The sequence below is a fragment of the Phalacrocorax carbo genome, chromosome 15, assembly GCF_963921805.1.
Source record: "Phalacrocorax carbo chromosome 15, bPhaCar2.1, whole genome shotgun sequence".
NCBI lineage: Eukaryota > Metazoa > Chordata > Aves > Suliformes > Phalacrocoracidae > Phalacrocorax > Phalacrocorax carbo.
This window is the reverse complement of record NC_087527.1, coordinates 6569991-6591665: the sequence shown is the minus strand read 5'-3', so window position 1 is coordinate 6591665 and position 21675 is coordinate 6569991. Positions and strand designations below refer to the sequence as shown.

The 21675-nt window shown below is 40.2% G+C and overlaps 1 protein-coding gene across 5 annotated transcripts; it reads right to left on the bottom strand.

The window, feature by feature from the left end:
* Window positions 1-1031: 1031 nt before the first annotated feature.
* On the bottom strand, window positions 1032-21667 carry CHEK2 (checkpoint kinase 2). 5 transcript variants are annotated; one of them, XM_064466769.1, is made up of 15 exons: window positions 21546-21667; window positions 19565-19819; window positions 18866-18990; window positions 18445-18592; window positions 17523-17613; window positions 16455-16563; window positions 14464-14517; window positions 13624-13685; window positions 13030-13129; window positions 11275-11361; window positions 10340-10503; window positions 10000-10115; window positions 8571-8656; window positions 1859-1939; window positions 1032-1260 (listed from the first exon to the last, which is right to left on the bottom strand). In XM_064466769.1, exons 2-15 carry the CDS (start codon window positions 19812-19814, stop codon window positions 1168-1170), a joined length of 1566 nt encoding a protein of 521 aa, XP_064322839.1. In that variant the 5' UTR covers window positions 19815-19819; window positions 21546-21667; the 3' UTR covers window positions 1032-1167. The 5 variants fall into 5 exon arrangements, with proteins under 5 accessions (XP_064322839.1, XP_064322837.1, XP_064322838.1 ...); XM_064466767.1 differs by having other exon boundaries at window positions 19565-20187; window positions 21546-21635; XM_064466768.1 differs by lacking the exon at window positions 21546-21667 and adding an exon at window positions 20652-20890 and having other exon boundaries at window positions 19565-20187.
* Window positions 21668-21675: the final 8 nt, after the last annotated feature.

Here is a 21675-nt window from a genome sequence, read left to right as displayed (position 1 = left end):
TTAGAACAAAGTTACAGAATTGCTCCCTCTTAGTCAATAATGAAATTAATATCCTCTAGGAGGAGGCACACAGCCCAAAATTTTCATTTAACAGCCAGGTAAACAAAAAATTGTTTATCTCTCAGTTCAATTCCTAGTTCTTCTCTGGCAGGAACTTACACATCTTACATACATCGCTTGTTATCACGTTGTCTTTTACTCAGTCCGTCCTAAGAGAAATAAACATAGTACACGCTTTTTAAGAAGAGACCAGTTAGAACCTACCTGCAGATGATAACTTTGCTTTGAAAGCCTATCAACCGCTCCACAGATCACCACACTGTTGAGTCCACCAGCCCAGCACTTAGCTTTGCCTGAAGTGCAGAGTGCCACAAGCTCCATCAGTAGTTCTGCATCAAAACTGAATATTAGGAGTATCACCACATTCCAGTATTTAAATGGTGGCTACAAAGAAGATGAAGACTCCCTTTCTACAAGGAGTCTCACGGAAAGGACGAGGGGCGATGGGTACCAGTTACTCCTGGGGAGATGCCAACTGGACACACAAAAATTTTTCACAATGAGAACAATCAGCCCTTGGAATAATGTCCCTGGGGAAGTGGGGGATTCCCCAACACTGGACACTTAAGGTTCAGCTGGACGGGGGGCTGGGCCACCTTGTCTAGACCATGCTTTTGCCAAGAAAGGTTTGACCAGATGATCCCTGAGGTCCCTTCCAACACGGTATTCTATGATTCTATGAAGTGTCCTCAGAAGTCTGTCGGCAGCGTTTTGTGTCAGGTAATACTATGTCTCAGGCAAAAGCTCAGCAAACTTAGTATTCCTTTTTTTCATCCATGAGGACTAAGCATTAGTTCCATGCCTAACCTAGAAACTGGAACAGAAGAAACAAGGAGTGTAGATGGTGATGAAACTAGCCTAAAAAATGTTAGTAACTTAGTTCATGAGTTTTCCTGATACTCTCCTTGAGTCAGAGAGCTGGATGAAAGGGAACATGACTATTTGTGTTTTCATGTATACACAGCAGTCACTTCAGTCTTACAAAGTTATTTTTATTTAGCAATTGCATCTTCAACAGTTATTCCATTATTAAGATTTTTCTTAAATAAAAAAAATCCTGCTTTTCATAAAAAAGCTATAATTAACAGAAGTCACTTCCTCTTTTTTTCACCTCATTTTCTGAAATGATGTAGAAGGAACAGCACGCTTAGAGCCAGATTCTTCCTCATTTTCATGGAGACGCTTTCTTGTTGTGGTTGGCTAAAAGAAAGAATCAGCAAGATGACTACATAAAATCAGGTTAAGACAGAACCTAACTGTTTTGCTTGCTATGGAATTACAGATGTTGAATAAAATCTCCTTTCTGTGACCCAAAAAAGCAGTATGACTAACAAATGCTTCTCTGCCAAGATCTATCTAATTATATTAGATCCTTCTCATATAAGACACTGCCCTCAGCTTTATCTTCCACTCCCATTTAATACTCTCCTAATTAGCATCTGGTAATGAATGCCGCAATACCATTCTAAACTTTCACTAACATGAGAATTTTTCCTTGAACACTAAACATTTATGACTTGAATCCATCAAAATATACATGTTCAACAATTTAATTTTAAATATATGAATAACACTTTAAAGCCTAAGAGACTGTTTCTATGCATTTAAACAAAGTGGCTTGCCAAGGGTCTGTTGCTTCTATTCAGAAATGAAGAGATAGTTAGCAGACCGCTACATATAGCCAAAATGCACATTTCTAAGTTCTCAAAATTAATTTATTTTCTTATTATGGATTACTTTGAAATCTAGTTTCTCTATGCATTCAAGTACTAATCTTCAAGTAATCTGTCACCCGTACCATTTTTGATGTTTGTGGTGGATTCATACTGGCACATGTGTGAGCAAGTAGCTGTTGAAATGTTCTCTTCATATCCTCATCCTGTGAAAAAACAGCAGTAACTCTAAGTAAGTTATGGAATATTTAAGGGAAAAGCCTACATTTTGGCTAATTAAATGGATCAGTCATTAAAGAATGAATGAATGAAGGAGAAAAGAAGGTTCCCCTGCTTCCTCCCAAAGCAAACACCTTCCTGATACGGCTTCACCAAGGGCAAGTCCTGCCGACCAACCTAGTGCCCTTCTGTGATGCAGTGACTACATCAGTGGGCACTGGAAAAGCTACAGATGTCAACTATCTGGATTCCTGTAAGGCCTTTGACACGGTCCTCCACAACATCCTTATTCCTAAATTGGAGAGAGATGGATTTGATGGATGGACAAGTAATTGGCTGGATGGTCATATCCAGAGAGTAGTGGTCAACAGCTCAATACCTGGATGGAGAAAGGGAGGAGTGGTGTCCCTCAGGGGTCTGAACTGGGACCAGTAGTGTTTACTAGCTTCATCACCAACATAGGCAGTGGGATCGAGTGCACCCTCGGCAAGTTTGCAGTTGACACCAAGCTGAGTGGTGCAATTGAGCTGACACGCCTGAGGGATGAGATGCCATTCAGAGGGACCTGGACAAGCTCAAAAAGTGGGCCCATGTGAACTTCATGAGGTTCAACAAGGCCAAGTGCAAGGTCCTGCACCTGGGTCAGGGCAACCCCCGATATCAGTACAGACTGGGGGATATGCCCCCCAGTAGAATTTTGAGCAGATGGTTTTCTTACAGTCCTGGTAAGAAAAAATAGTTCTATTTCATTCTACAAAGACACAGTTTCCTCTCAGTAACTACTTAGCTAATACTAGTCAAGCTAAAACTGAACTTGCAGTATCATTCAACAAAGTAGAACAACACTGAAAGAACAGAACATAGAGGCTAGGAGTTTATGCAAGTAATTCATTAGTCAGCCTCATCAGAAGAGGCCTCATCAGGACTTAGGGCCTGCTTTCACCAAAACAGAGTTATTCACTCTTGAAAAAACAAGTATTTGCATTATAGTCTTGCATTCTGGTCTCATGACGACTTCCCTTTCTAACAGCATATTTTCACTTCCACTAGCTCAGCTTCATCAGTATCCCAAATTTGGGTAGTTTTCATTACCACACCGCCCCCAAAGCAAACCTGTTGTACACCCTAAAAAAAAAAAAACCAAACAAAAAAACCCCACCACACAAAACCAAAAAAACCCCACAAACCCACAAAACAACCGCCCCAAAAAACATCCAAACCCACATACCAAACTTTCAAACAAAACATTATCCTAAAAAGCACCCCGCAGTTATCCTTAACATAAATAAGTCCATAGAACGTCTTAAAAGTTGTACACAAACCCTTGGAGCATTTCACTGAAGTGAAGTTTCCCTTTTGAAAACCCAAATGATTATCAACAAATGTTACATTATTCATCGAGCATTCACATCTCGACACAAGTTCACTGGATAGTACAGTTCATTCTCTATTTACCCGAAGCGGTAAGCCAGAAGCTGCCATTAGTGGAAGGAAAGCGTCTGGGAGAAACACACTGCAAAAGTGGATGAAGGGGACTTACTAGTCTCATTTGTGCATAAACAGGCCTGGTTGCAGAAGCATTAAGAGGAGGGAAGGACAGCACAGGGGAGGGAAGGGCAGCAGAGATCCTTTGTTAAGAGAAGCTAGTTTAGCAGCAAGTCAGGCATGTCTCAAGAGAGAAATCTAGCACAGAACCTCATTCTGGTTCAGCTGACAGTAACCAGGGTGCTCTTGGTATATGCCCGGCAACCTCAGGGAACAGGAAATCAGTGCAAACAAGATGTTTAGTTGACATCACATACTCCCTGTTGTAAAAAGAAAATCTCATTCTCTATTTTCAGCAATTTCTCCTGCAGGAATTTGATTAGGATGGGTTGTTATGGATTAGCTGCAAACCCTAAATCAGGCGTCCAATCCTGAAATCAAGCCCTTAAACCTTTCCCAGGACTGCTCATAGTGGTTTAATACAGATCTTTTCCTTTGGCTGAGCTTTGAACAGCAACTATGTGTTCACCAAATGAACAATTGATCTAGAACCAAAACCAGGCATTTATTCTAAACAACTGACTGAAACTAACAGGTTGTATAATTTTGTTCCATTATCACAGCAAAGATGGGGAAACTCAAAGAGAAGTGAATGGGACATTCACTGCTAGAGTCATTTAGAAATAAGGATCATTAGCTCCTAAGGATTTCAAGTGTTTTAAGTAGGTTTTTTGAGTGAAGGCAGGGGAGGTTTTTTCTAAGCTATGGAGAATTGCAGTGTCTCCTTTTTAGGTTTAAATATGTTCTTAATGGCTACAAAAAGGCTTTTATGTGAATATCCAGTTTATTTTATACAGAACTGGGACTTGTCTTTTTTTCCAGTGGCACCTGATTTGACTGGGGCTACATTTGAGTTAATGGGTAAGATAGGTAAGATAAATATTTTTCCATTTATGTAACAAAACACCCGAGTTTTTCTTCAGCATGCAACCAAACTAATCTTGTCCAATTCAAAAGATGCCAGTGAAGTTTTCAGAGGCAGAAACAGCAATTGTTTATATGCCTTTGAAAAATGTTTTATTAAGTACCTGGTAAATACTGATGAGACATCTCCACTGAGTAGTACTTAGGTATAAGCAGCCCAGTAAGTTTTAAAGCAAAGAATGGACTAAACAGCACAGGTATTAAAACCACTACTTTGAAAGCACTACAGGTTTAAATAATTGGTTTTTGGAGATTTTTTTTGGAGAACATGCTTACTTTTAATACCTGAAAAATTCCCTAGTGGACCCAAAATCATTAGAGAGGGCTAACAGGCATTAGCTGTACGCATAAAGTATGCGTCTGTTGTGTTTTTTTCCACACTAACTTTTAAAGACAATACTTACAGACAACACAAGAGGGAGTGGGGAGCCAGTAACTGCTCCTCACTACTCACAGAAACAGGACTCAAGGAGCTCTTTTGGTGGTAGTACTCAACATGTGTGATATCTAGAACTGAACACACTGGATGTTGGCCTTCCAAGCAGGCAGTCTACATCTGATAACTCTTATCATTATATTATCTTATGATAACATATAGATATAACAACATAGAGATAACATATCAGATAACATCTGACAACTCTTATAATTGTTATCTTATGATAACAACTGACACTCTTAGTAACAGCCCATGAAGGGAAATGGTTTAAAGAATGGCATCTGAATGCTAGATGACATTTGGATTCACGGTTATGATGTTTTCTGAAACTTTTTGTCTTCAAAATTAAATGTAAGAGGTGTCCCTAAAGTCAATATATAATCAAGATGCTAACAGCTTGCATTTACATACCAAAATATCTCAGATTCTTAGCTTGTTGAAATCACTATTTCCCATTTCCCATTACATATACCAGCAATTCTTAAAAATCAGTGTAGCATGGTTTATCAATAACATCTCCTGCTCAGAATTATAATCCAAATGTAAGAATCTACATCAGTTAACTCACTGTAGAAGTTACACACAAAACTACAGTAGTAAATGCCAGGAATGCCAGGAATAATTTTCTGATGCCCAGCAGTATAATTAGGACAAGTTAATGAGTTAAAAAGAGTCATCCAAATGCATTTTCTGTCTCGGGAAGCTGCCAGCTGTTGAGCACTGAGTGATACTCCCCCGCTTCCACTCTGTTTCCTATGGTCTTTACCTAAGCATCTGAAACCAGACACTGTTCCCAGCGGGAGAATATGAATAGCATTATGTTCGGCACAAGTAAATAGAACCCGTTTTGTGGCTCAGAGGTAGACTGGGTGACTTTCTTCAGCCTTTTCAAGCAAAAATACCCAGAAAAGCTCAGTAGTCACCTCTGGAATGCCAAAAGACCACCTAAAGACTACTTCTCACAAACCTAACCTGACCATAACAGAAGGCAGGGCAACCATCACCTCCTGCTCAGAGGGTTCCCAAACCAGTGACACTTAATTCATGTTCATCATAGTAAGAACATAGTAGTCCTGGACACTTGCCAGAAAGAAACTGCAGGATTCTACACTGCCTGCCCACACAAACAATACAAGGAAGTGGGACTGTTAAAATGCTCAAAGAAGGAGGTCCATCCTGTCAGAACCACAATCAGACTTGGTCTCTAAAAAACACATCTTGTAGTCTCAGATGTTAAAGAGCTCTGAGAAGGGTGTCTCAAAGGATACAGAAGCTGTTGGTTGTATTGAAAGAAGGTATTCAGCAGAATACTCCATGCTTTTTATGAAGTCTTCTCTGTGGGGACTAAAACTCTGAAAGCACAGACTAGCTGCAGATGTCGACTAGGCTTTATTTTCTGAGAAAAAAATTCCAGAGACCCAGGATTTTCCATTAAATTCAGAACTGATCATGGAGGTGTACAAAGGGTGTTGAAACAGGACAAGAATTTGGAGAGGAGTAGCTTAATACCAGTATCCTTGAACAAAAATAAAAACAGAGGGACCTGTCAACCTCTGCTGTTGAGCTGGCACCACACCTTCCCGCAGAAGCCAGCTGGCTGGTAGGAAAGAATTAGTGACAGAAAAGTTGGCATTAAATAGAGCAACAGACTTGCCACTTGCTGGATGGTATGGCACAGAAAGACCTGTACCTATCACTTGTGCTCAACTGCTAATCTAGAGTGTTGACCCAGGTAGATATTTGCAAGCTCTACCTACTCCATGTCTTCCTGAGCAGACTATGAGGATCTTATTGTTGGCATTTACCGTTAAGGCCACTGAATTCTGATTCTCTTAACATCAAAATCAGTTTTATCTTCCTCCCACAAAGGAAAAACAGCTGATTTGATGGAAAGGCCAGAGATGACAGGATTGCAGGAGTCCTGACAAACTACTAACCAAAGGTGATAGGCTGGAACAGGACCTACTTTAGCTTGACAGGACTATTTGGTACACTACAATGCCTATAAAACATGATCTAGAGTCAAGCATCCATGGGATAACCACAGAATAGTGAACATATAAACTGTGAAACACCTTTTTCCAGGTGGACCGGTGGACAAGTTATAGAATCTGAGTCCTTCTCCACTCCTGAATACAGGTTACTGAAGATGTATCAACCATGAGATATAGCAGATTTAGTCCAAGAGAATTACATTACTTGGCAAGGACCCAAGCTGCTTTGAGCCACCTTTATTATATGACGATGTAATAATGATCATGAGACCAAGGACAAAAAGCTCTCTTATACAAGTTCTTACGGCTGTTGCCAAGGGTCCCGACACAGGTAGCAATAAGACGCATTCTAGCATGGGTCAGGCTGCATCAGGAGGTAATCAAATTGGTCAAGGCTGAGAAATGCCCTCAGCCTGTGCAGAGGGGGTATACGAGGTTGTGTGAGCTGCAGTGCTGCTAGATAGTTAAGTCACAAAGACAATGCATTATCCAGATAATAAAGAGAAAAGGCAACAGACAAAAAACTAAGGATAGTGTGGCCACTTTGGAGAAGAGAGGAATAAGTTATGGATTCCTTTTTCACTCTGGCAGAAGAGTGCGTGATGTGGCAAGGTAAAACCTACGTACGGGGACTTCATGATAAGGTGGAGGGCAAAGGAGAAGTCAAATTAAAAGCAAAATCAAGCAAAGATGTGTTTAGGGTGGGAAAAGGCACAGATCGGCATCAGGCGATGCTACAAGACTACAAATAGCAGCAACAACTGTTGAAAAGGACCATGAAACTGAAGGACTGAGAAAGCATACCGTGCTGTAAAACAGCAATAGGAAGGGGTAGGAGCTAATGAAAACTTTGCCAGGGACAGGGGCCAAGAAAATAAACACACTGATGAACAACAGGGGGTCTAGCTGCCTTTGCAAGAGGAAAAAAAAAAAACAGGAAAAGAAGAAAATCTGTGTGCTGCAGAGGCAGCATTTGCTTATGGGGAGAGCGAAGAAGCAATCCTGTTCTGTATGCTGCAAGAAAGAGAAGGCTCCATTCCACAAAGACTTTGACACAACAAGGTGCTGCAAGATCATCTTGCTTCCAGAGAGACACGAAAGCAGTCTGTTCGGTTTAGAACTGTCCAACAGGAAAGTGGTGGCTACAGTATCTGGGGTAATGTCATCCTAAAGGTTGGGATCTGATGGCTCCTCTTCCTGCACATCACTGACAATGCCCGTAAAACAAACAAATAATTCCTAAACATTTGGTCTTTTCTTTCTCTCTTCTCTTTCTGTAAGTAGGCAGCAGTATCTGTCCAGTCTTACAGCAGCCAGCAGAAGCTGTATAGCCAGCTGTCAGGCAGGCGGCAGTGCGTGCCCATGAGAAGCGCCAAACGACAGCTGCTCTTCTGCTGGCTGCTGTCAGAGACAATCTACAGACAGGCAGACTTAAGCTCTGACTTAAGATAACAGTTGTTATTCCCATGAAGCTAAAGAATTAAAGCTCTCATTGCCCATCATTGTATCCCTTTTATGGTGTTCTCCACAGAGCAGGATCAGGTACGCATTCCATCCCTGGTGACCAGAGCAGTAAGTGCGCCCCTGCTTCCTTGAAGAAGCAAATTACACTCTATCAACAAAACCTCTTAACGTTCAGGCTATTGAACTGCCTTTGAATTTACATCAAGAAGTTATCCCCAGAACAACCCAGCTTTGTTAAAACTCCATTCCTACCTGAAGCCAAGGATGCTCTAAGGCTTCCTCTGTTGTAAGACGTTTGCTTGGATCCACTACTAACAGCTTCTTCACAAGATCCAGTGCTAAGATAATAAAGATAGTTGGTTGGCACATGATCAATAAATTAATTACCTGAAAATAAGTTCTGCAATATGCATACGCCAAAGCTATGTGCAACAACGTGTCTTACAACACTTCAGAACAGTGCCCAAAAATACTGGCTGGGCAGCTCACTTTTTCCTATGCAGAGGGTGGCTGTAACCATTTTTCCTTCACATGCGCACGATTTCAGTGCACCAGAATTACCAGTGGATATACCGAGCATGTCCACAATTTATGTAATAAGCATGCATAGGAAGTTTAGCGCTTTCCTAAAAGCTTCAGTATTACTGTGGACAAGCAAAGACAGCTTAATTTAGTCTCCTCGTTTCCACTGTCTTGGAAAGCAGGTTATCCATCTGGGAAGATGGGAAAGAAGAGACAAGACATATACATGTATGCTCAACTTAATCACATAAACTTTATTTTCTTAGGAAACTGCTTAATAGACGCTGTGAAAAATATGGCATTTCTGTCATATTTTATGACTCCAAATTTCCCATAAAGGAATTTTGGCAACATTTATTTTCCATTGTATCTGATTATTCTGTTATACATACCATTAGGACTATATATGACCTTAACATAATTTCCATTCTCTTATATGTCTGACTTAATATTGAATAAGCTTCAAATAATTCAGGAAGGAGTTATATCTGGTAATTTTATTAGAAAAAAAATCATCACATCATTTATTAGAAACTCCTCTGCATGTACAAAGGAGTATCTAAGGCAAACACTACAATTATTTTCTGCATATAAAATATCCTGAAGAAGAAAAGCATGCAGACAGCAACTATCATTTTAGTTTGCTATTCAAGAACTCAACTAATTTTGCAGACTACTTAGCTTAGAGTGGGCCAAACTTATAGTTGATTCCACAAATTTGGCTACTATTTTAAGCTCAAAGACTACACCATGAAATTACTCTTAACGTTCCTCTCTTGGATTTCTAACTCATACCCCTTAAATTCCTGGCATTTTTGGTTCAATGCTTGAAGATTCTTTGAGCAAGGCAAAGTTTGTAGACCAGCTGGATAAAGTCAGAAGAAAAAGTGAAAAGAGGAAAAATAGCCATAGGTGCCCACAAATTCTATACTTCAGTAGTCAATAAAGCTAAACATTACTAAGAAATCTCTTCAGTGAAAATGTATCTACGCTTTCCAATGCTTCAAATTTGAACTTAAAAAAACCAAAAACATTTTTAAGACACTAATTTAAACAGATCAACATGCTATATGTCATACAGCTGACAGGAAGTTAAAGGAAAACAAAAACGACAGAAAAAGAGCTAGATATTCAGCTACCCATTGTAATGGAGTCATACCCATCTCTGATACATGCTTCCATTCTTTTGGAATGAATGTGTATTCTCCACGAGTGATTTGATCTTTCAGAGACAGTCGAGTATTTTGCTCATTAAATGGTGGATATCCACACAAGCTACATAAAAGAAGAAAATAAGATAAATAACATAGATTCTGTCATAGCAAATGAAACACTAAACTCACACATTTTAAAGCATCTGCTATCGTAGCATCTTTTACACATATATAGTTTTAAACACACTTTCACTTCCTAATAAAGATACTGAAGTTGCCAAGTCTTGAGCCATGTATGTCAATGACTGCCCAGCAAAGGTACGCAGCATCTACACATTATCTTACCATACAAAAAGAATAACTCCTAAACTCCAGCAGTCCACAGCTCGGCTGTATCCAGCAGTCCCAAGTGAATTTAGAACCTCAGGAGCAAGATACGTGGGAGTACCACATAATGTTTTCATAAGAGAAGTTTCTCCAAGAATCTTGGATTGTCCAAAATCTGTAATCTTGTATTTAAAAATGGTAACACCACATTATATATTAGGATTGATTGTACTAGAACATACCATAGTGTCAACATACATCAGGAGGTAACATTACGTTTCTTCCTTCCAAGTCAGTTCCAGTACATGACTATGAACAAAATTTACCCCAAACATCATTAAGTATTCAGTAAACAACAACTGAGAACAGGAGAGGAGGAATAGGGAGAAATATGACAGAGGATCACACTTTACACTAGCACAAAGTACTCTCAGATTTGGATGTAAATGGACAAGCACAGAATAAAGGAACTGTAGCCTATGAGAAGAGATTACTTGAAAAATAAGATGTTCAGCATGCAAATCTATTCAATGCTTTATCTGGGGGGTAAAAAAAAACCCACCCACAAAAAGAGAAAAACCCAACCCTAACCCCCACCCCCCAAAAAACCCAAAACAACAACAAAAAAAACCTGTCACCATACAGCCTGGATATATGTAGAAATAATTTAGATATTATTGAAAAAAAAAAGTATTGATGTTTGAAGTTGTGTACGCAATTAAGTGCTATACAAGCACATTTCTCAGTTGTTCTTAGATAAGTATATGGCTTTAAATGTCCACAAAAGTAAAATTAAATTTATGAAAAAAACCTCAATGTTTTAAGCTGCTTCATAGTTTGTATGACTAATTCTATAATATTTTTTTCTGCTATGTTTAACTAAATATTGAGAAGAATGGAAAGGAATACTCCCAAATTTCTAGATTAACAGGAAGAAATGTAACTTTCCTTACCTTTATAAGACATGTCTCATCAGAAGATGAAAGTAGCACGTTCTCTGGCTTTAGATCTCGGTGTATAATTCCATTGTCATGAAGATACTAGATATATAGAGACATATAACCAAAGAAAAACAGACAATTAACTTTTTTTTAAATGTAAGCTTTCCAATTTTTCATATAACAATGGCAGGATAACTGAAATGGTTGTGTAAGAGGCATGCGTGCATTTAAAGCTACACAGTTTATGACTCTCTCTTCTCAAAATACAAACCCCCACCAAGTTTAGAAAGCATTATGCTTCAAATATCAAATCTCAACGCAAGCACAGTGTGTAGACCTGGCAAGGTGTTCCATTGTTCCCATTCACTGGAAAGCTATGCTTCTTTCTTCATCTCAGTAAAACCAACAGAACTAAGGAAGACCAAAGTCCTGTTGCCTTTGTAGGAATTCTGGTTTTCAATCTCTCCCCTTTTCCTTTCTTTTAGTCATTATGATTGTCTGATCATACCCATACCAGTCCATGTTTCAGACTGCAGAGACAGTTAAGTTCACCATGCCACAACAGTCCTCACACTGGTAATAGTATACAGATTTAAAAAACACCTCAGTTGTCAAAGAGCTGGAGGCGGAAAAAGGGTTCAAAAACCTGGTGATATAGCTAGGAAAAGCGAGGAATGAGGAGATACAAGATCAATGTCAGGTTAAATATACAAAGGGTTTTGAAAAAAGTCACTTCCTTGAGGCAAGTGTACCATTGTTTCCTTATCTGTAGTTCTGCAGTCTACATGCAAGTCTACTATCCACTTTTCTACTGCTCCAAATCTGAGAATAGAATCTAGCTTCACTAGGAGCTAGATTCTCATTAGAAGAACGTTTGACAGCAAGGAAGGATCAAAATCTAGTCATAAATGACTGATATATTAAGATACAGTTAAGTCTGTGTTAAAACTAGGAACAACATTGATTCTAACTAGTAGCACAAAATACGTACTAGAGATGTCTTCACATTTACACTGAAGGGAAGCTTTTCTTTATTATATCTGAAGATATAGTATCATTATGAAGTAGAAGGTAATGACACCACTTTTATTATATGAACAGCTGTCCCAAAAACAAGAACTGGGGAAAAATACAGTGGTTTACTCAGTAATGAGGAAGATAACTCTAGGTTTATTATTTATTAATACCTCCCACAGAACAACTATTAAGTTTTTATTTGGCAGTTGCAAAGACATTAAAATTGAGTCAAAAGAAAAAAGGAAAAGAATTGATCTGAAAGTATATTCAGGTCCAGACGATTAAGTTTGATGTAGAAAGCAATCCTGCAGAAGTTACTAATGAAATATGCTTATAATTTCATGAGTTTAGAAGAAATTTATCTAAGCACTCAATATTCAGTACTTGAGATCTATTAAAGTAGTCTTAATCTGTTGTCTGCTGAACTGAAATGCTTATAGCATCTGATTGCTGATTTTTTTGAAGGCTACTACATTGATGAGTCTTTGCCCACACACTACTAGAAGTCTCACGATATCCTGCCATCAATAAGCACAGCCTGTATTATTACTTTAGTCCCTGTGTTTAATAAGTAGGAGCGTTTGAATGTTCTTTGGCTGCATTGAGGTAATGAATCTTGTTAAAGCAACTTAAGAGTGCTGTGCTGATTGCTTGCATGGATTTCAGAAGTGACAAGTGACAGAAAAATCCATCTGACTGACGTTCATATGCATAACTATATTTTTCTTGGTACAATTCATGGCTATGTACCTTTACAGCCAGCAGCATCTGATAAAAATACAACTTGCAGGTAGCTTCTTTCATCTTGATTGGCCTTGACACTCTGTCATACAATTCTCCTCCTTCCATCCTAAAAGAAATGCAGGTAACAAGTCAATATATTTCTTCCAAAAGATTCATCTCATTAGAGACCAAAACATTTGACTAATTTGACTACAGAGAAGGAATATATTTCTGAAAATGAATAAGCAATGTCCTAAACACAGCACACATACCGCTGAATTAGGCCTGATCGCCTGAGTCTTCACTGGGAGTTGTTAAAAGATTTTTCATCAGCCTCCTCTTATGAGCTCAAAAATCAAAAAAGTAGCAGCAATCTGCAACAGCAGTGTAGTGGGCAACTATCCAGGCACTAAGTGCCTTCAAAGCGTAGAAGGATTACTCTCCTGGTTATCCTAGTTCCTAATTTTACAGAGGTTTCAGAGAACAGTGGAGGCCAGCAAAAGAAAAACAAAACAAAACAAAACAAAACAACAGCCCTCCCTGAGTTTAGAACTATTCACATTCTTTGTGGCTATAAAAAACATTTCATTTTATGCATTTACTTTCAAACAAGTTACTTACAGTTCCAAAACAATGTAGTAATCCTCTGCTTCAAAGAAGTTTTTGATCTTGATTAAGCAAGGCTAATAAAAAAGGAAACACAAATGGGCACACACAGAAAAGTAGAATCATCTGTAAAAACTAACATTATCCACAGTTTATCATGCTAAAGTTCCTATTTCAGTATGATTTCAACCATGCCAGTTAAACTAACACAACACAAGTGTCTAGCACCCCAGGCTTTGGCAAACACTTACTATTGAAGTCTAGTGTCTTCTCCCCCGTACCTCCACACAAAAAAAACAAAAAACTCAACAAGTATCCTTTTTTTTTTCCAGTTGTGAGTTACCATACCCTCAATATTTATTTTATATTCAATACTACCTTGGCAAGCAACGGAAAGTTCATTAAGCTATGCAAACCTTCTACTTAACAAAAGTAAAAGAAATGCCTTTTGAGGGGCAGGGGAGTGGGGGACGATGCGGGGAAAGAGGGGATACAAATTCAAAAGATTGCCAGTGGAATCCAATCTTTGTATTTGGTTATCTGGCAGTATTTACAAAAACATGCATCAAGGAACGATTTCTACAACAGTGGTTCAGGTTGAAACTTCTCCTGTGAAGTTTCTTCTCAAATTTACATCTCAGTTATTCAAGGTTTTAAAACATCAAATCTGTAATGACGAATATTTAAAAGAAAAAAAAAGACGTGTTCAACAGACTTATTTATAAGAAAAATTATATGCATTGTTTAATATTTTCTAAACAGATAAAACTGATCTTTAGTTACTACACTAAGGTCAGTGAACTACAGAAGTACAGTAGGCAGCAAAAAGGAATAAAAATGTACAGTAACACTCACATGATCTATTTTCTTCAAAATTTCAATTTCTGTATTGATATTAAAAGCTGGGTTCTATTAAAAGAATAAAATATCATATTGGGTAAGAGTGCTGTTCTGGAATAAGACACATGAGAAATAAGAGACAGTACCAGAAAAGCCATCATTTCATGTCCCTTGCTACTTTAAGTGACCATAACATATAACCTTTTCCCATAAGCTGATCGGGTACCTTCAGTGAATTAAATGAACAGCCTGCTCTCACTGTCTGTAGCAAGATATTGCTCCAGGCATGTCATTTCACTGCAGGTTAGAAATCTCCACCTAATCTCCAAACTACAAAAAATCTGGTCTATATCGGTATTGTCCTTTAAACAGGTTTCCTCCCTCCAAGACGCTTTGCGTATGGGCTATCCCTAAAATTAAACGCTACTCTCTCCTAGCCTTTATTTTGCGTGACAACATAAACAGATTCTTTTAATCTGTGGCTTAGGCTCAACTCATGAAATCAACGCAGCAGGTATTTTTTTTGCTCTTCTCCCAAGCCAAATCAATCACCTTTGAACACACACGATCAAATCCATATACAACATGCCAAATGCAGCCCTACCTCTGTTTTGAACAGTGGCGTTTCTTAATAATTACAATTCATAGCAGCATTTCTTAATCTTTATTAGAAATGTTCCAAAATTGCATTTTGCAATTCTCAATCACATTGATGTCACACATTCATCTGCAGATAACTATATCTACCTCCTCCTCTGAGCTAGGGAAAGTGTAGATTGTAGCAGGAATTTTCACTGATCTTGAAGTATCCGGTCTTGCACTATTAAACATTATCCAACTTCTATTACTCCAGCATACAAAAGTATCAGTTCTTCATACACGATACTGCAACCTTCCTTTCCATCAACAGAGACTTTGGGTCAGTGCCAAAGGGCGGAATTAGCATATTCCCACTTTTTGTGCTATGATCTCTACACGTGACAGCACACAAGACAAACCTCAAGGCAAATTCTCAAAACTTCCATGAGTAACTAATTCTGCTCCCACCAAAGCCTCCTTGCATCGCTTCTTCAGCCAGTTACCTTTCCATCTTAGAATTTTTGTCTTTACAAAAATATTTTCCACATCAAGTAGCAGTTTCTCACAGAGTGCCCGATGAAATACTGCGTCAGTTTGAACAGATTCTATATATCGTATCTGTGCTCTGAAGCCCATTTTCTCATGAAAGAAGTTAATAAGGTTAATCCAACTTAACTTTAGTAAATCCACAGCAGCACAACTTACATAACTACTCCTTCCACGCACTTTTGCCTCTAACAGTATTTTTCTTCAAAGTTCATCCTATACCCTTATATAAAATGAGAGTAATAGATAAGAAGTTGCTTGGATCTCTTTCTCATGTTGGCATAAAGCCTCATGGCTTGTTCTCCTTCAAATTCAGGCTTCTGCTACAAGACTAGAAACATGAAAAGCCCTTCCCAAAAGGCTTCATATGATTTTATTAAAAGGTATTATGATGGAGAATACAACAAAATTAGCAGAGTTTGTAAATTTTTCGTCAGACTCCGCTGGTTATGATATGCCTATTTGATGCATTTTAGGAGATAAACCCCCAAGACTCCCCACCACCCTCTGTATATACCACATTAAGAAACAACCCTAAATTATGAACATAATGAAATGTGGTAAAAGAATAAAAGCTAGCATTTTTTACAGAATTCCATAGATTCTGTAAGATCAAAAGGCATTTTGGAATTACATATAGGAGACATTAAGTGAGAAAATCCTCTTTAGCTGAAGAGAGCTGGGCGGTCAGAGAGGTTATCAGATATTCCATGGCCACAGAATCACAGAATCACAGAATCACAGAATCACAGAATCACAGAATCACAGAATCACAGAATCACAGAATCACAGAATCACAGGTTGGAAGGGACCTCAGGGATCATCTAGTCCAGATCACTGCAAGACGGCCAAAAGACAGACAGACAACCAAAAATACTTACTGCCTCTCTAATGCCACTTGTCATAAACTTCCGTTTATTGATTATCTTTACCGCAACTTTGTTACAAGTGCTCTTCTCGAATGCCAGTTTGACTTCTCCACAGGCACCGCTAACACAAAAGCACAGCCGTGTTAATGCTTACAAATACTTTTCAAAAAATCCGCATAACAAGTATAGGCAAATGAAATGAAAGCATTGGCTTACGCACAATTTGAGGCTGCTGCTTTCAAGCTTTCTGAATATGGCATGTTGTCAAAACTTTCTCAGAAAGCATTCAAAGTTAGGAAGTCTATTTAAACAACAAGTGCCACCCGTTCAAAAACGCAGGAGTAAATATGTAGAGTGACGACTCTGTACAAAGGGTACCAATGAATATCAAGGACAAGCTCTGTCAGTGTTTCCATCACACAAATACATTTAAGAGAAGAGAACCAAGTGAAGAGTTCTCTCAACACCTGACTGCACAAACCTGAAAAATAGGTATAATACTACTTTTCTTTTTACTCGGTAGCAATTACACCGAGGAAGAAATCCTTGTCTATTGCAGTTGGATTTGTTTCCACTTAACCATTCTCCTCCAATTTCTTCACTAACCATTTTCTCCATCAGATAAAAAAGGAACCTCCCCTTAAGACAGCCTCTCTCCTTCTTCCTGAAAACAGTTCTTTCCCCTTCTGCCTGAAGGCCTCAACAGTGATGATGTAGAAAGCTATATTCTGACATAAAGCTCTTCCTTCTACTTCCAATAAATGAGTGAATAAACAAAATGTTAAACCTTGTTAAGAATCTACAGACTTTATTTTCTGCGAAAGAAAAAAAAAAAGTCGGTTTTGCAGTTAATGGTAGGTTGCAAAACCCAAGTCAATCACAGGATCAAAGCCAAAGTTCCTGTTTAAGCTGTTGTAAAGAACAGGTCTGCTCGGGTGTCATTATTCATTTTTGTCTTTTTTACTTTTTACTTTTTGCTTTAAAAGAGCAGCTCAGTTATCACTGCTAATAATTCCAGCACAAGGTACTGAAAACGGAAACAAAATTAACGCTCAATACTGTGGAAAGAAGGATGCTTACCTTCCCAGTGTCTTTGACATGATATATTTCTCTCTGAATTCTCTAGGAAACACCAACTGATCATCCACCATAAGATCAGAAAATACAAACACTAGGAAGACAAGTGGAGATCATTTTCCTGTTATGAACTTTAAAAATTTATTATAACAAACAACTATGCTTCCTGAACTTTTATAGTCAACAACATAACTAAGAAAATGCTGCCGGCTAGAAAAAAACACCATGAATATGTAAAAAAGTTAATTGAGACTATAAATGACATCAGCAGTGGGTTAGCAGGGTGATCTTATTACTGAAAGCTGACATATTTGGTATTCATTTCACAACGGTGCTTCATCAATTAACACTACATTTAAGGACAAATAGGCAAGAATTTCAGTGTCCAGCAGGAGCAAAGACAAGTGACAATCAGGAAGACAGCATCTTAGTGGAAAGACAAAGAAACAAACCCCAACGCTGCTCATTTTTAAGAGGATTTTTTAAATTATTATGCAGCATCTGGTAAGTACCTGGGTTTTTTTTTTCAGCTCCCTGGAATAGTCTGTTTCCTGTTCCTACCACCACATACACAGCTACTGAAGCACAAAAGTGTTTCAAAAATAGGAAAACAACTATAAAAGTTTATACTCTAGTAAGGTGGATCCTGATGCAGCTTCTTTTAAATTTTTTCAGCTTTTTTTTAGGGTTGAGGTAGATATGGATAATTCGTGAGTACTAAATTATCAATTCATAGCTGCATTTTAACAGCGCTCATGAAGAATCTCAGCTTGCAAGAAACACAGAATCACAGAATTGTAGGGGTTTGAAGGGACCTCTAGAGATCATCTTGTCCAACCCCCCGTTTCAAATATATTCAAATCACTGCAGAAATGACCTCTCGGTCAACACATGAAGAACCTACTTATGTTATAGGATATTTTACCCTTATTAGTCTGTATAGACAATGCAATTTCACAGTTGTGAGTCAGTGGAAGCCTCTTCCCTTTTCCAATGAGCTCTCTATTAACAAAAGTTCCATTTGCACTGTGGTCTTCAATGTAGGCAACATAAGAATTTTTTGGACCCATTTCCTCAAAGAGAAAAAAAATGGAAAAGATAAAAGGGGAAAATGACTTTACTGTAAAGAAATGAGACTACAGAAATTTACTATTGTTGGCTCAGGAAATTAGACTACTAAGGTTATTTCATAAACTGGATTAATGGAGCATTGCCAAGAGTGTTGTTAAAGGATTCAACACTGAAGGTACTCAAACTTTGATTTCTTTAGGATTCACCCCCACTAAAGTCAATCTTTTTCAATTATGCCAAGATAGAAAAAGACAGTTAACCTCTTTAGCACCTACCCTGAAAATTCGGAAATGCTTCTTGCTATAGTTTTGGTAGAAGCCAGTCTCAGACAATCCTAGCTTAGAAAAACTATAATCACAGCTTTTGTCTCTTCCAAACCAGTGTTCATCATTCACGCAGTCTGTAGAGGAGGGGGAAGTAAAGCAGAGAGAGAACACAATATTGCAGGAATTTATTAACTACGGCACTACAGATGATGCCAAATGGTAGTGAGCAGGATAACAAAGACAAGATTCTTCCTTACAATCAAGTTTATTTGTCTTAATTCAGACAAAGCACCATGCACTATCAACACCTTGTACAATATTTTAATAATTTCATCCTCTTTAGTATCAGTAGAGTCTTCAGTTAACCTTCAGCAATACAGAGAGACTCATATGATATATAAACAATGTAAATTATGAAATGGAAAAATGAAGCAATTAACAAGGAACATGAATTCCTTGTTGAATTGTTGAATGAATGTTGAATGAATGCAGAATTCCTCCAAGTCGATGGAAGCTGTGTATGTGGTACTCAGTATAAACACTAGGCTGTAGTACAGACTAAAACATTATTGCACAAGTTGCAAGCTTGTACTTAAATTTGCTTGTACTTAATTTGAAAACGAAAAGACACTGCTCTCTACCAAGCTGCTCAAAACTTTTCTGAGGTACTACAAGTGAAGTGAGAGGCTTATTACAGTATGCACGTACCACAGTTGCTGAAACCTTTTCCAAGTGCAAAGAGTCGACCCCAAGGCTGGGGAACAAGCTCTTCAGATTCTGGGTCCTCAGGGATTGAGGGAAGCTCCTGCGTGGGAACAGTGTCCAAAGAACTGAGGGTCCCAGAACTTGAGGAAGACTGACTAGTACTCTGTGACCCACCGGAGGAGGAACTGGTACCACTCTGTGACGGTTGGGTACCTTGAGACTGCTGTGCTTCACTTCCGGTCTCTCGAGACATGTTGGCTTCAAAGTGAATGTTTAAAAAAGGTTACTACAGCAAAGTAAAACCGACAAACATTCTCACAGCGTACTATAATATCAAAGTCTATTCTCAGTCTTCAAATAAGTAAAACTTTCAACCAAAGCATGCATGTGTGGCTTATATGTAAAACCCCAAGAATTCTGCAAACCATAATGTTTTTCCTTTTAAAAAGAGAATGTGGTGCTCCCTCTGCTGGTTCTAAAACAACAGCTAAATCTTATTTCCAGATTTTCACTTGAGCTCTTCAGGGCTCACACTTTATTTCACAAACGTGTGTGCAGCACGCTCTGACAAAGCATCCCCACACAAAGCAGTAACAGTTGCAGCTCCCCAAACACAAAGGGAAAATCTGAAAAAAGAAAAAGAACAACTATAGAATGGCGTACGCTTTCTTGACGCTGACAGCACCCAACGGATTTATCACACAGCAAGTCAGTTTGGTGTTTGGCTGAATATTCCTTTAATATAGGTTATAACCCATGAATTTTCATGTGTCTTCTGTGCAGGTTCTATTCAGTAATTTTATTTACAAAATAGCTGCACCTATATGTAAGTAACGTACAAAACTCGGCCAAACTCAGATACACACCGTAGCCCCAGCAGGTGCTATCAAAGACAGGAGCAAGAAAGGCAACAAATGGTATCTGCCTGCCTTGGTTACACAGGGGAATTTACAGCGGTGTCGTGATTTCCCACTTAAGAAAACACACTCCACCGGCCAACGGCATCTGCGTTCATCGTGCCAAGGGGCTACTACGACGTCCGTGAGCCTTCCCAGGGTCGCTGCCATCCTTTGGGGCCACCCGCGCTTACCTGCCCGCCCGCTGCCTTGGTTTGCCAGCGTTTCTTGTTTCTTAACCTGGCTGCCATCCAGCCCAGCGTATGCTCGGGATACTTAAGTCTCCTTAGCAGTTTACTACAGCTCACCGTTAGCCATAAAATCATAGCAGCACCCTCGTTACTTTGTATGCGGCTTTTTTTTTCTTTTACAGGTGATGGGAAACGCCGGCAAGGCCCGCAACCTCCCACAGAGTTTTCTAAGCCTATACCCATTGAGTTCAATGATCACAGGATGAAGACTGTATCAATACTCAGGTCTGTCCGCGAAAACGCAGAGTAAAAGCCCCGGCCTCGGGAAAGGCAGAGGGAGAGGCCGCCCGCGGGCCGGGGCTCGCAGTCAGCGCCCGTTGGAGCGGGAGCGGCGCCAGGGGCAGGCGGGAGCCCCGAGGCGGCGGGGAATGCCGGGGCGCGGCGCTGCCGGAAGCCCTTTCAGTCAGCGCCCTCCCCGCGGCACCGGTACCGGGGGCGGGGGCAGCTGCGCCGGCCGCGGCTGCGGGGCGCGGCGCTGAGCACGGCCGCGCCCGGGACGAGGGGGCGAGCGCCGGCCGCAGCGCCCCCTGCCGGCCGCGGGGCTGGCACCGCCGCAGCGCCCCCTGCCGGCCGCGGGGCTGGCACCGCCGCAGCGCCCCCTGCCGGCCGCGGGGCTGGCACCGCCGCAGCGCCCCCTGCCGCCCCGCCCGGGCACTACAGCCCCGTCCCCGGCGGCACCACGCGGCCGGATGGGCTGCGCGACCCTCCCCAGGAAAAGCAGCGGAGACCGGCCCGTGGCGGCCGGTACCGGCGGGGCGGGGGCGCCCGAAGGCCGGGCCGGGCTCTGCAGGCGGGGCGGGGTGGTGGTGAGTGGGGGGAGAGTGGATCCGGACTCACGCGTGCTGAAGCCCTCGCCGCGCGGAGCCGGTGCCGCGTCCCTCAGTGCGCAGGCGCCACGCGCTTCCTCGCTACAGCCCGAGCCAATCAGGGCCCGGCCAGCGGCGCAGGGGCCGCCGGGAGCTGTAGT